This window comes from Stegodyphus dumicola, chromosome 10 (assembly GCF_044657685.1).
Source record: "Stegodyphus dumicola isolate Sdum_Otavi_A_Nest chromosome 10, ASM4465768v1".
Lineage (NCBI taxonomy): Eukaryota > Metazoa > Arthropoda > Arachnida > Araneae > Eresidae > Stegodyphus > Stegodyphus dumicola.
In genome coordinates, this window is record NC_140777.1 from 62,513,956 (window position 1) to 62,529,323 (window position 15,368).

Here is a 15,368-nt window from a genome sequence, read left to right on the forward strand (position 1 = left end):
TTTTTAAGGTCAAGATCTTAATTTATAACAAATTACAAAAATTAATTTATTAAAAATTCAAAAAAATTAGCCATAATACCAAATGCTAATACCCAAAAGGCATACTGGGGTATAAGGCACACAATCAAAGGCCCGAGTCAGTTTCCTGATCTCCAAGAAACTTAGTTTTTAATATGGTTAAAGCTTATGCAGTATAAAGTCCGAAATCCGGACTCGTCGGGACATCCACAATTCTAGATTTGGGATTTTTCCAGATATTAGATCATCAGTTTGAATCTTGTAAGACGGCATAGAGAAATTATAAAAATGTGAAATCGTGATTTATGAAATAATAAAGCATTTATGATCTAAAGGGTATCAAAATTTACAAAAAAAAGTTTAATATTTATTTGCTTACTTTATTAAACATTTCTTTCAATGCAAGTTGCTTATTCTCTTTAATTTTGTAGGAAGACATAATTTATTGTATAGTTACGTTGTTGAAGTCCTGTAATTGTTGTGTTGAGAATTCCGACAAACTTGTGAATCAAAATTTTTCATTTTCAGCAACCTCTCTGTCACTTTCTTCACTATCGATAGCGATATTTTCTGGATCTAGAACCATACTACAGATTTCACCATCCATTAACTGACTGATGATTGAGCAGCATTGTCATCATAAAGAAAAACCTTTTTTATATCATCTTAATTTATTACCGCTTCTCCACATTTCTTCACAAAATCCATTAATTGGAAAATTTCACCTTTGGTTAGCGATCTCCAAAAACCTTTGAAGTTCACGGCTATCATCATAAAATTTAGCTATTGTTCACTATACAACTATACATATTTGGCTATGTATCGCAAGATTGGCGACTAACGACAAATTGTTCCGCTAAATTTTATCTTGCTTCTATCACCCAATGAGACAATTATGCCTGAATTGTCTTATGTCTATTTCTTGCATATGCTTATGTCTTATCTGAGTCCTGAAAAATAAATTCCCACATATATTTAAGGCTGATTGAGGGCTAGCACTAGATATCTTACCGCCTGATGCAAGTATATCACATTAACATGCATAAACCATATTACAAAAGACCAGAAATGATTAATATGATAACTGAAGTGGAAGGAGACTTAGAAATGACATACCTCATTTACCTTCCAATCCAAATATATTAAATTTCTTGGGCATCATAGAGGAGAATGAACTCGAGAAAAGGCTGGAACTTGAGCAAACAGAAGATTTACAAAAGGTTTTATGGAAATCTGGGTTTTTTTTCAAGTAATCCTGGACTAACAAACTTAGTTTGTCACGATATTGAGCCATTAAATAAAGAACCAATACAAATAAAGCCATACAGACTGTCACCCCGACAGACTGAAATTCTCAAAAAAAAAAATTCAGAAAATACTTGATCTCAAAATTATGGAGCCGGGAGAATCGGACTATGCATCTCTCATAATTTTGATAGAATCTTCGTCAAAGGATCCTCAGCCTTGTATTGATTATCGTAAACTCAATGCTGTTACTAAAACTGAAAACCTAATATTGAAGAATGTATCGAAACTGTAGCAAAAGCAAAATATATTACCCTATTAGATTTATCTAGAGGCTACTGGCAAATTCCGTTAACAGAAAGAGCCCGAAGATATGCAACATTTGTACCTAGTTTTGGAAGTTTCAGATCTCTACCCTTTGGATTAAAAAATGTCCCATATATTTTTAGCTATGACTAAGGTCCTGGGTAGATGCGAAGGATTCGCTGTACCATACCTGGATGACATTGCCATTTACTCAGAAAATTAGGAAGAGCAATTTAAAAGCTTAATGTCTGTTCTAGACAGAATACAGAAAGCATACTTATGACTAAAACCATCAAAATGTAAATTTGTAAAAGATCAAGTGAGATACCTAGGCCATGTTGTGGGACAAAGACAATGAACTCCAGATGAAATAAAGATACCAGCTGCAAAGGAGTATCCTACACCTAAGACCAAAACAGAATTATGTGCTTTTTTAGGACTAGTTGGGTATTATCACCAGTACATACCGAAATTTTCGGAAATTGATTCACCCCTCACAGACACTTTGAAGGGTGTAACCAAAAAGCTTTTAAAAATTTTAAAGAATTGCTATGCAAGAAACCATTTCTGTATGCTCCTGACTTTGATAAAAAGTTTATTATACAAACCAATGCCTCAGACAATGGCATGGGTTTAGTACTATGCCAATTAGATGATGAATAACATGAACATTTTATCTTGTGTATAAGGAAAAAATTTACTAAATTTAAAAAGAATTATTGTACTACTGAAAAGGAGTGAGCAGCCATCATCTATGCTATCAAGAAACTGCATTTTTATCTGGATGATCAGCAAGAATTCTTGATTCAAATTGATCATAACCCTTTGGTCTGGCTGCAATCCAATGCCAAATGCAACTAGATTGATGCACTGGGCACTCTTATTACAACCTTATAATTCCAAGGTCATTGATTGCAAAGGATTTTTGCACAAGAACGTGGATGTTCTGAGTAGAATTAAGTAATAAAATATCTCTTAGTGTACATAACAAAGTTTATAATTTATTTTATTATTTATGTTCTACTGATTATTCATGTATTTTCAACTGATGTATTTGAACGCTCTCCATTTTCTTTCTATTTAAATGTGGTGTAAAAGTATTTGTTTAAAACTTCAAATTTTTGGCCTGATGTTTGGAAAATTATGAGAGAAGTTACCTTTTCTCTTTAAGTAAATGAGAAAGCCGAGCTCATAAACTTTTGACTTTTACAGAGCTTTTCCCTTCGGAAAAAGTCTCTCCGTTGGGAGGGGGGAATTGTAACAGCTTTAAATATTGTTATAAAAATCTTGTAATTTAAAATAAATAATTGAAATAAATGAACATTAAGGTATATGCTAAAGGCAGTATTTGGCACGCAGGCTCGAGAGCCATGTGTGGCTCTTGCATGAAGAATGTATTTATTTTATTTTCAAATGTTAGAATACGTTTTATTCTTCTTGTTTGCATGTTGCCCTTTTGAGTGTTAAATAAAAATTATTGCTCTATTCCATCAATGAAGTTTGCTTCAAATTGCGAAAGAAGTATCACACTACCTAACAAGCCACTTCTCATACAACCTCCTCATCTTTGAATGTTCGGGCTTATTTGTTGATGGCTCTTTAGAGAGCATGTTAGATGTTGACTCACTTCATCCACACATGCCTCAAAGAACACAATCCAAAGTATGTACAGTCAAGTATTTCTTTAAAATTTAAATTTGAAATGTATTATTTGTTTTTTTAATATTTTTATTTGTTTACTATATAATATTTACAGCTCTTATCTCACTAACATAAACATCATTAACAGATATCCTAACCATATTTGATGTGAGTAGTGGACTTAGTAATATTTTGCACACAAATTTTCATGGTACAAATGGTAATTTGGAAATTATCTCGTTCATAAGATGGGAATATGTCTGTATTAGAATCTTTAAAAAAATATTAAATGCAAACATCATAACTTAGTAACCTTAAGTGAATGTAATGAGCCAAAAATTCAAAATCACAGTAATGAAAGGTTACTGAACATAGCAATACCAGTGCATAAAAAAAAAAAATTCATAAAAGTATACATGGAACATAATCTACACTAATGATTAGTTATAACAATTAGTAAAATAACAAACTGACAGAAACTGATCACAGCAGAAAAATGCATCTTACATTATATGGTAAAAATTCATTATATACCTAAATGTTAACTAACCTGTCTTGCTTGAAGAAAGCTGAATAAAAACCAGCCCTCAGATATTTCTTCTTGGGAAAATGCACTTCCTTTCGTCGCATTTTTCTTGGATCTGATAAAGCAGCTTTTCTACCAGATGATGGTTCTGTCACTTGGATCACCTGCTGATATCTATAAGAGAGAAAACTATAAAATGTCAAACAAATTGATACTTTTCTGTTACCAGGACAAGATTCAGAAATGTATGTATATATGCACATATGTGTATGTACATACTTATATGCGTATGTACACACACATATGTACATATGTACACTGCAACAAAAAAAAGGGAGGCTATTCTATATCTCCCATTCTACTGGGCCGAGTGGCGAAATTCAAATTGTTTTTTTCACGTCTCGAAAGCGCAACTTAGGATATATATTAGATTTATATATAGAATTGTTCTAACATAGGTATTTTGAGAAAAAATCGGACTTCTGAAATTACATACCAAATTTTTTCCATATTTTGATTCTACAACTTAAAATTATGTCTGGATATTAATTTTTTTTTAATTTGGTGTGACATTTACGAAGAAATTCAAAAATTTATTTTGGTGCAATTTTTTCAGCTTACACCAAGAATAATTCACTTGGCAAACTTCTTATTATACGGAAACCAATTTTCCTTTCCCTTCTATTATGCTGGGAGCGGGGAAAAAGGCACCTCGTTCCTACCTTTTTTACATCGTGCATAAGTGGAAAAAAAAGTCACATTGCTCCTATTTTCAAATAATTTTAGCTATGTGTCTACATTTGATGTTTTCAGCAAATATGGCAAATTTCAAAATGTGCCATTATATAAATTCACGTATATCTTTGGAAATTTTGAATAAAAAACTGCAATTTTTTACAGGTATGCTTAGAAATACATCTGCTGTTGTCGTCTCCACATTGCATAGAACAATGGTTGCCAGAGCCTACTCCGAAGAGAGGTTGGACTCATTTTCCACAGCCAGTTTTGAGGGAGAGCACCCCCAGGGGGATCCGGTGATTTCCCACCCCTCTCCTCCCCCACCAATCCATACGAGAGGACGTTTGGCTCGACGCATATTTAGAGCATGCTGCCATGCAGCACCAACACTATACGTTTACAAACATCCATGTCTTACTCTGGATTCGAACCCGGGCCCTTTGGTAGTGTAGTAGGCTACCCTAACTGCTATACCTTCTGGGCGACCTGAAATATGTCTATTTTAAAATGATGGTAAAAATTTTATAGATTATAATTCAAAATGTTTTTGAAAAATTTATAAAATTTTAAAATAAATCATAAAAAAATGGGTGAATTTTATTTGGAATGAACCTGAATTTCGAAATGTGAAGGGAAGAATCAAATAAGTTTAATAAAAAAAGAGAGATTAATAAATATATACCAAACACAATTAGCATTGAGGAGGTAAAATTTTGAGAGCTAATTTTTAAAAAACTACTCGTGCGATTTTTAAAAACTTGGTAGTTTGGTGTAACTTGAGTTGTAGAATAGAAATATGAAGAAAAATTGGTATGTTATTTCAGAATATGTCTAAATACCTATATTAGAATAATACTATATAAAAGTTTAATACATAACCTAAGTTGCACTTTCGAGACATGAAAAACGCAAGTGGAATTTCGTCAATCAGCCCAGTAGAACAGGAGATATAGAACTGTCCCCCCTTTTTTTGTGTGCAGTGTACATTACATGCATGCATGCATACATTTTCGGACCCGGTCACAATAACAGAATAGTACCAACAATTTTAACATTACTTGTTTAAAAACAATGAAAGGCTAATCTTAACCCTTTCCAGACAAGTGTGTTATACATGTAGCGGCCACCAAAGTTTATCTCACAGCCGTGTGTCATATATGAATCACCATTTAAACTGACTGAGGATAGGTGTACCACATATGAATTTTTAAACAAAGTTTAATTACTATTTTTTGTTGCCACTAGATGTAATCCTATGTCTGTTATGGTACAATTTACCCAGACTAGAGAATGTTGACCTTCACTGCATTCCAGTCATTTTTATTTTTTAATTTTTCGGTATTTTGTTTCGGAATGAATGCAGAAATCGTGGGCATGAGTAATATAAATAAAAAGAGCTGGCTATTAAATGAGTAGGCTGATATAAATACTTGGGGGGGGGAGGTTCTCAATGCTTATAAATACTTTTATTTTTGGCAATATGGGCCTGCATGTCTCTTTGCTTTAGAAGTTTTATTCATTCTTCTTAGGTTACCATTGAAATGAATATTTTGTGTATTGTTTAGCAATTTTTTTTAATGGCAAGGAAAATATAATAATAAAGTTTTAAAATTCATTTTGGCTTAAGCATTCCTCTTATAAAGTGCTGAAAACTTTAACAAATGGATTACAAATTTATGCAAAATTTTTTTCCAAAGTTACGCTCAGCAGCCAAAACTGCCCGTCCCAGAAAAACAGTGTGTCCGGTTAATGCACCATTCTGAGACAGCAGTTCAGTGACCGAGACACCCATCGCAAAACAGTTAAGGAAATATTTATAATTTCTCTAAATTGGAAATTTTTTCCAAAGTTTGCAGCCCAAATTGCCCTCCCATCCTATTAACGTACTGTTCCAAGAAAGTGGTTCAGCGACTGAGGCACACATTGCAAAAGGTGTAATTTACTTTTTTATCAGTATAAGTACTTTTTTATCATTATAAAATATCAGCAATATACAGAACTGTTTCAAAATTACTGGTTGATACAGAAATACACTCCTGTCTAAAAAAAGCAGCAACAAACATAGAAATTCACTTAATTCAGTAAAACATATACCCCTGGCAGCAATATATGAGCCCAACATGCTTTAAACACAAAAAATGGAAAAACAAACAGTTTATTATAGAAGATTGAAATACTGTGATAGTCTAAATATTCAAGGAGAGGACAAACTCATAGCACCAGTATCTGCAAAAAAAGCAGGAATCCTGTATTATGATTATAATCAAACCAACTGTGCATATCGAAAGGAATTCTCAATTCCAAGTCGACCTAACAGATATGCAATCCAATCCTGATATGAAATTCATTTTAGTGTACCAAGACCATCTTATATAATAAAATTCTACTCTAAAGTTTACACAGTAAAAGAGCTGATGAAGTCACCTTCTGGATATTTTCACAGCTTTTGGAGCACTAAACATTCTTCATTTCGACAATGGGAGGGAAATTTGCAACCAAATCATAAACAGTTTATGTGAAATGCAGAGTGATATAAAAATAGTTCACAGTAAACCGAGACATAGTCGATCGCAAAGTTATGAAACCCACTTTCGGGCAAAATGTTAAAATAAAAGTACATGATATTGATAGATCAAAAACAGATCCAAAATCAGTAATGAGCTGTTATTACAGATATTTAAGATGATGAGTTTTATGCTTTTGGTACCATGTAGGGTAAATTAAAATCACACAAGAAAGCAGTTTACTTTTTGCAAAAAAAACTTTTTAAACATCGAAGAAGTTGATACAGAAGAAATAGATATATGTGAAGTAGTAAGAAAACTTTAGTTCGGGGACAAGGACTCAGAAAATGCATGTGTTTGTGCAAATCAGCTGATATATTTTCTAATTCAAAATGCCATAACAATGAAACTAGTTGTAATAGGTAATAAGAAGTATTACAGTAGTATTCTTACTTTTTTAATATAATTTTTGTTTTTTTCTGAACTATCAATTTAATTATTTTAACTATTCCCAAACTTTTGAAAATTATTGAAATCTCTTCACGAGTTAAACAGAGAACTGTGCATTAGTTAAGCTTTTTCACATGAGATCTTATTTGTGAAATGGCATAGATATGGCTTTTTCTTTTTTTTATTTCTTGTTACTCTTCGAAAAATAACTGCAAGACGGTTCCATTGACATATCTTAAATATACCTTATTTTGATCACTTTTGCAATTTATATTATCAATTAAAAAATTAATGTGTGTTTTAATCTTTTTGGGACACACTGCATAAAATATATCTGCAAATGCAAAATCCTATCATGCTAGACCCTCGTTTCGGGCTTTTACCAGAAGGTGTTGGTAATTCCTAGGTTTTACCACAAAGGGGCCAAAATGGAATCATATTAAAGCATACTTTGGACTTTTACCAAGCCACTTTGGTAAAAGCTAGGTTTTACCAGACTTCGGGTTTTTACCATAACATATGAATTTTATTTTTTTAATGTATCATGTAATCCTTTTCAATAATTAAAATTTGCATTTTAAATTGCTAAAGCTATATATGTTTTCCTTTTTATATTCTGATAATGTTTGCTGACTTTAAATATCGATAGTTTAAAAATCCTTTTTTAAAAAAGAAGTGAAAACCACCAATTTGCACTCGATAAGTAACTTTTATGTTTTCATCTGTAAAAAACTGCCAAACTACACTAAGATGCATTAATGCAAGTACCAAAACTTCTGATCTGCAATTAATACATATTTTAAAACATCTTAAAGAAAGAATTACACTTACTTTGGTTCTAAAAGTTCCTCATCTTCTTCAGAAACTTTTGGTTTTTTAGGTACAGTACATTCTTCGATGTCATTCTCATCATTTCCACTTGTGAGATCCAAAACCTCAATTTCACATTTCTGAGCAACATTTTTCCTTTTTCTACGAGATCTTGATATTTCCGGTTCAACTGATGCTTTAACGACACTTTCAATTGCATCTAAAACAGTATCTTCAGTTGTTAAATCAATAACTTCTCCATCTGCATGAGTACTGTTTTGAGATACCTCAATGACTTCATTATTCGTAGGCCTTGTTTTCTTCCTCTTCACCTTAACAAATCCTGTTTTATTGAATCGGCGTTTTTTCTTTTGCCCATTAATAACGACTTCTGGTTGCTCTTCTTTAGATGGTTTCTTAGCTTGTATGCATGCTTCTTTCAGAAGACGTTTTCGCTTTTGTCTGTATTCTAAAGCTGCAGCAGAAATTTTTGTTCCTTTCTGAAGGATTTGGCCATTTTTCCTACTTTTTAGTTTAGCTAACGATGCTAGAGGTAAATCTTCTCCTTCACTGTCATGCATCCTTGATGTAGATTCAGAAGATGACTTTTCTTTTGAACATGGTGTGAAATTTTTAATGCAGTTATCAATAGTTTCATCAATTGATTCGGATGAAGGCTGTACTTTATTCTTTTTACCTTTAAGTTTTGCAGAAGTTGCTGGCACAGTCTTCTCATTAGCTACCTCATCCATCATCATATGCTTACGAATACACTCCTCAATAGTTTCATCAAAAGAATTTGTCAAACTGAAATTTCTTTTTCCTTGTACTGGTTTGACATCAATAGTTGCTGGTTTTGTGCTTTGTACTTGACTAGATGCCATGTGGCATCTTCGTTTTTTTAGAGGAAGACAATTTTCACTAACTGAATTTTTAGATTTCTGATTTGGCAACATTTTTGGTGTATCATTGGGCAATTTTGCTTTTATTAATCTTTTTGGCTTTTTCTTCATAGTTAGCGATTTTGCTTTTGGCACTTTAGTGTTTTTAACAGAACTAGATACACTACGTGAACTCTTATCATTTTTAGTTTTTATGTACCTTTTCAATTCAAAAATGGAAGGGATCAAAGAGTTTCCATTTTTAAGTTTCACATTCCTTTTAGAAATATAACATGTTTTTAATAATTTAGCTAATTCTTCCAACTCAGCAATAAAGTTTGGATCCTCTGTATATTTAGCTTTAACACCCTTTTTCTTCTTCAAGTGCTTAATTTCAAGGGATGAATGTCGATCCAAACCACTAGAACCACAGGCATCAGAATAACTATCAGGTGCTCGATATTCTTCGTTGACAGAAAGAGATGCTAAGACATCATCTTTTTCTATTCCTTTATCGAGAATATCAAATCCACTATTTCCAGAGTTATCCAAAATAACTGACTGACTAACTGCTTTCTCTAAATCTTCAGGCATTAGCTTCTGGGAAGAAATTTTACCCTCTTTCCCATGTTTCGATCTCTGTTTGCAAGAAAGCTTATGATCAGTTTTTCTGACACCAAAGTTTTCTTTTTCTTCATCTACTTTTGATTTATCTTTTTTGGCAGCTCTAGAGCATAGACGATTAGCATTATCCTCATTGCTTTGAAATTCATCCTTTGATTCTAGCGCTGATGCATTCTTGTCTTCCAAATCACTTCCACTTTTTACCATATCATCAGAATTAGTCGCATCTTCATTGTTCATACTGTATTTCTTTCTGTTCTTATTCCTGTTCAAAAATCTTTCTTTCTTACTTTTTCTAGTAGAATGTTTTTGCTTTTTATTTATTTTAGAATTATTTTTCACAGTGTCAATACTGGTGTTAGACACCATTTTCTTTGGCATCTTATTTACATCTGCCATACATTTTGAATTTACAACTTTAGTATTGCATTTTTCAACTTCTGATGAAAATGATTCATTTAAATGGCTTATAGGTTTTGAAGACTTCTCTACAGCTTTACTATTAACAGACTGTAAATAAACAGAATCCTTTTTCTTGGATAAAGCTAATTTTCTCTTCCCTGTTTTTTTACTTTTGAATTTTTCTTGAACTTTCTCCAGTTCATTATCTGATGATAAAATTGGATGTGATTCTAGACAATCATTTACAATAGAAGATATTTTTCGTTTTGTAGGTTTATCAACAAAAGTAGACAAAGGCAAAGATTCTTGATCGCTGCCTTCAAAACAGACTTGAGATTTTGAATCACTATCAAAATCTGGTTTTGAAGAATGCCTAGTTTCCTGTACACTATCACTTTTTGACTTAACTGATAATTTTTCAGTATGTTCTGTATTATCTAAAGAATTAGTAACTGATTTTTTTATTTCAGTGTTTGAATTCTCAGCCTGCTTCTTGGATAAAAAATCAAGTTTTTCAATATCCTCTTCACAAATTTTAACAGTCTTTTTAGGCGATTTCTTTTTTGTAAAGTTCTTTTTAACTGCATCTGAAGATAACATCTCTTCTTTACTAGAATCTAAACTATGATTCTCGGCATGTTTCTGAGATCCATCCAACTGTTTCCGAGATAACTTACATTTATCTGAAACACCTACATTAACAACTTCTTCTATAACTGCATCAATATTGTCGTAATCCAGATTTTTATGAAAATCTTTCTTACGCTTGTTACGAGACTTAGATGGCTTCTCAAATTCTTCTACTGGAGTGGTCAGATTTTCTAAATGCTTCGAATTTGTAGTATTGAATATTTCAGATTTATCAATATTTTGAGCCTGTGATTTTTTAGTCCTATTTTTTCGTTTGTCATTACATTCAGAATCTTTGTTTTCAGAATCAACTGATATATGATCACAAGAATTTAGCAAAGATTTATTGCTGCTCGGTAAAGTAAAATCAATTTTAACATTATTTTCACAAACATCACTTGTTATTGGTAGTGATTTACTGTGTTCTGATACTATTGAAGCAGTACTTTTTCTACTTTTTCTCCCTCTAGTGCTTTTATTCCTTTTTATTGGTGAAGATGAAACTATTGTTCCAGACTTATTTTCTAACTCACTCTGACCTGAATTTTGATGAGACAACTTTAATGGTAAGTCCAAATCCATTGGTTTACCATTAATACGAGGATTACTATCTTCTTTTACAATGGCAGAATTAATCTGATCATTTTCTTTATCAACTGAAGCTATCTCAGATGCAGCTAATTCAGGTAGCACAGTTTTCAAACTAAGAGTTTCTATGCTGCTAGTTAGTGCCTCGCATTTTGCTAACACAACTTCATCATCTAGTTTGTCACTTTTTTGTTCATTTGTGCTTTCATGGTCTAACTTTTTATCAGATTCATTATCCTTAATAGGAACAATTTCCATACATTTTACACCTTCTGAGGCTGAATTAATTTCTTCACTTTCATCTTGCACTGTTTGTTTTGCCTTTTTAATGCTACCTTTTGATTTAGCCAAGCTTGAATTTTTCTTTCTCCTAGAATTCTTCCTAGTCACAACTGTATTTACTGGAGTTGAATTAGTAGGAACAGTAGATATTTCAAGAGATGACAATAATTCACTCACAGTAAAATCAACTTGGGAAGGTTTACTTTGATCTTTATTTTCAGGAACAACTACATCAGCAGCTAGTTGATGATCATTAGAATTGTCAGTACTAGTTTCTAAGGCTTTTAAAACATTTAATGCAGGCAATGTATTAATGGAAGGTGATTTTTCTGATCTGTTTTTATTATTATCACTTACATCAGGTTCATATTCAGAATTAAAAGTATCTTTATTGCTTATGTTATTTAATTTAGTATCTTTTAAATCAAATAAAGGTGCTTCATTACATATTTCAATTGCAGCAGGGACCACAGTATCTTCTGTTATACTATTATTTGCTAATTTAGAAGTCCTGGCTTTGGCTCGAGATTTACCTCTTTTCAGAGATTTCTTTCTAGTTGACTTAGAAACTACAGAATTTTGGCAAGTTATCTCATGATCTGTTGACATTTCCACAGCCTCTTGGTTTGATACTTCGCAAGACAATGAAGGAACACTAGTTGATATTTGGTTAACTATTTCATTTTCAGCTTTATCTGATGTTACTGGATCTTTAAACACTTGCTCAGGTTCTTTGGAATGTTCAGGAACTAAAGGTTCAAACACCTCATTAATAGGTAACTTGTTAAAAGCAGGAGGATTTGAGTCTGTATTCTGCAAATCAACATCATCAGCCACTTTTACAGGTTTCTCATCGCTGCCTATCAAAGGTATTACGTTTTTGTTACATAAATCTGTATCTGAATGTGGCAATTCATCTGAAGAAAATTTGTTAATATTTTCTGAGTATGCTGAGCTGTTTATAGTGTTTTTATCACTTAAGGGTATAGAAAGAGTTTCAGATTCATTTTCAATACATGAAATATTAATACCTTTAGACTGATCACTCGATTTGCTAGTTTTTTCATTGCTTTGAATATGATGTCCAGTCATATCATTTGATGTCCTATCATCTAGAAATATATCAATGTTGTCATCGTTTGAGAGTTTATCACAGAAACTATCACCAGTAGTGTCACAAGTCAAAGCTGTAACTGGTATGCTGTTAACATCAACATCACTTAGTTCATCAGATTCCACACCCTGAAACTGAGAGCTTATAGAATCTTGCACACTTTGAACAAGAAGTTGCAGCTCATTGTCAGCTTTTGAGTTTGTGTCAGTTTGGCGTTTAGAAGATTTAGTCCTTTTACGTTTAGTTTCAGATGATGGCAATGGTAATAACTGAGGTGATGTATGGACTGAAAAAACGGATGATTGTGATTTTTCATTTCCCATTGACTGATCACTAAAAATGAGATGAAGGGAACTTTGATTAAAAGAATCTGAGTTGGACACTTTGTTATCACAAGACAAACTTGTAGTGGTGGGGCTCAAGGAAAGCCGATTTATTTTATTTGGGTCATCGGAAGATTCTAAAATTTCTGGCTGCAAAACTTCCCTATCAGAAGGAAAGTTTATTTGCTTGTAGTCAGAAAATAAAGAATCAACTTCTGCTTTAACTGTACTTTTGCGTTTCAAACCAATAACTTCCCTATCAGAAGGAAAGTTTATTTGCTTGTAGTCAGAAAATAAAGAATCAACTTCTGCTTTAACTGTACTTTTGCATTTCAAACCAATAACTTCCCTATCAGAAGGAAAGTTTATTTGCTTGTAGTCAGAAAATAAAGAATCAACTTCTGCTTTAACTGTACTTTTGCATTTCAAACCAATATTTTCTTGCACAAGAAGAGGGGCTGAATCTTCATCTACAGAGCATTTTGGTTTTCCAACAACAGGTTGAGGATCAACACTGCCTTGAGTCCAAAGAGGTTCAAGAGGTGTTAAAACAGGTGGAGAAGGTGTAGGAGAAACATGTTTAGAATGCTGATCCCCAATTTTATTTAAAGCAGCATTTGCTGCATCAGCTCTTTCAAATGATTCGTTAAAACTAGTATTCACTAACACTTGATTATCATTCCTAGTAGATAATTCACATTCCATTCGCGTTGGTGAATCACCAGAAGACTGAATTCCACTATCTGGAGAAACATTAGATAAAGTTACTGGCAAGACATCTAAATCGAGACTAGCAGCAGGAAGAATTATGCTTTCTTTCATTATGGAAGGTATTTGTTCCACACAAGAGAAACCAAATTCACAATCTGCACTATTTTGATTTTTACAATTAACATTATTTACACTCAAATGTTTATCAGTCTCTGAATTCAAAAGCCCTATTTTAGTGGATACATTGATGTTGCACTCAACTTCTGCATTTGTTACACTCAATATCTGCATTTGCAAATCTGTACTACCTTGATTTTTAAAGTTATCTTCAATAATGGCACAGTGTTTTTCTTCCACTTTTCTCCACATGCTGAAACATTCCTGGCTGCTGCCATCTTTATCTTCCATTGCAAAACCATTGTCCTCTGATGTTGTGTTTGAAAAATATTCAATATCACTGACTTGCAGTTTTTTGTTTCGAGCACATTCACCCCCAAGTCTTTTGCTTTTTTTACACTCTGATTTTTCAGATGAAATTCTTGCATCCCGTCTAGAAGAATTTGTACCATCATGTGATGGTTTATATTGCAGTGTACATGTAGCTTGGCACTTTGTAGAAGCTTTCCGTCTGAGTTTTTTCCGACTTCTACACGTACCATAATTTGATGCACTGCAACAACTCTCACTTTCTGAACCAGATGAACTACCACTTGAGCTACTGCTGCTACTTGAGCTACCTGAACTACTGCTGGAACCACTTGAACTACTCCCACTGCTGCTACTGCAGCCACTGCTACTCCCGCTACTGCTGCCACTACTGCTACTTCCAGAGGAACCACTAGAACTGCCACTGGAACTTGAAGAACTTGAGCTGCCACTAGTACTACACCGTCGAGATGTGCGTAGAGTCTTGCAATTTGTATATTGCCCATTGCATGGTACTCTGGCATCCTTCGTCTGCAGACAACCCTTCTGAAAATAAAGTAGATTCAAATTCAAAATTTCCAAACTACTCTGCAACAAATAATTTTTATAAACATTTGTATAAAGTCACAAGATAAAATCTTTTGGGTATACTCTTTGATTAGTTGCTTAACCCTGAGAAGAATCACCAGGTAATGCACTATGATGGCAACCTAAAATTCCCCAAAAATGTATTTATCTGGCAAAACATGAACAAATGCAAAATGTAGCTTTTGAAATTCCACCGTCATCTTTTGTGGCTGCTGTTTATCGACTGTTCTTAAGTGATTGTGATAATACTTCTTTCTGAATTACGCATTTCTCTGATTTTAGTTAAAACAGGTTGATGTGCTCGTGGGAGAAGCGCCAAGGGGGGTAAGTATTTTATTAGAGATAATTTTTGCATTTTTTATTTAGTTGATATGTTGCTGTTTTATATGTAATTTTTAGGTTTTCATCATATTCTTGCATTTTTAATTTCGTTAATTTGCTACTATTTTATGCAGTTTTCAATGCACTGCCATTTTTTTAAAATGGCTACTGCTTTTCACAACTGAGGTTGGCGAAAAATTAGTTGCCAACAATTGCCAACTTTAAACAGAGTGTTAGGCA

The 15,368-nt window shown here is 32.9% G+C and overlaps 1 protein-coding gene across 1 annotated transcript in view; it reads right to left on the minus strand.

Annotated features, from left to right (window-relative positions):
* The window catches only part of ash1 (histone-lysine N-methyltransferase ash1), a 136,254-nt gene that overhangs the window by 107,802 nt on the left and 13,084 nt on the right, over positions 1–15,368 (minus strand). Inside the window, exons 3-4 of the mRNA XM_085824991.1 lie at positions 8,260–14,765; positions 3,761–3,910 (exon numbers count right to left, since the gene is read on the minus strand). Of these exons, the coding sequence (XP_085681117.1) occupies positions 3,761–3,910; positions 8,260–14,765 (6,656 nt within the window). The remainder of the gene's footprint in view (positions 1–3,760; positions 3,911–8,259; positions 14,766–15,368) is intronic.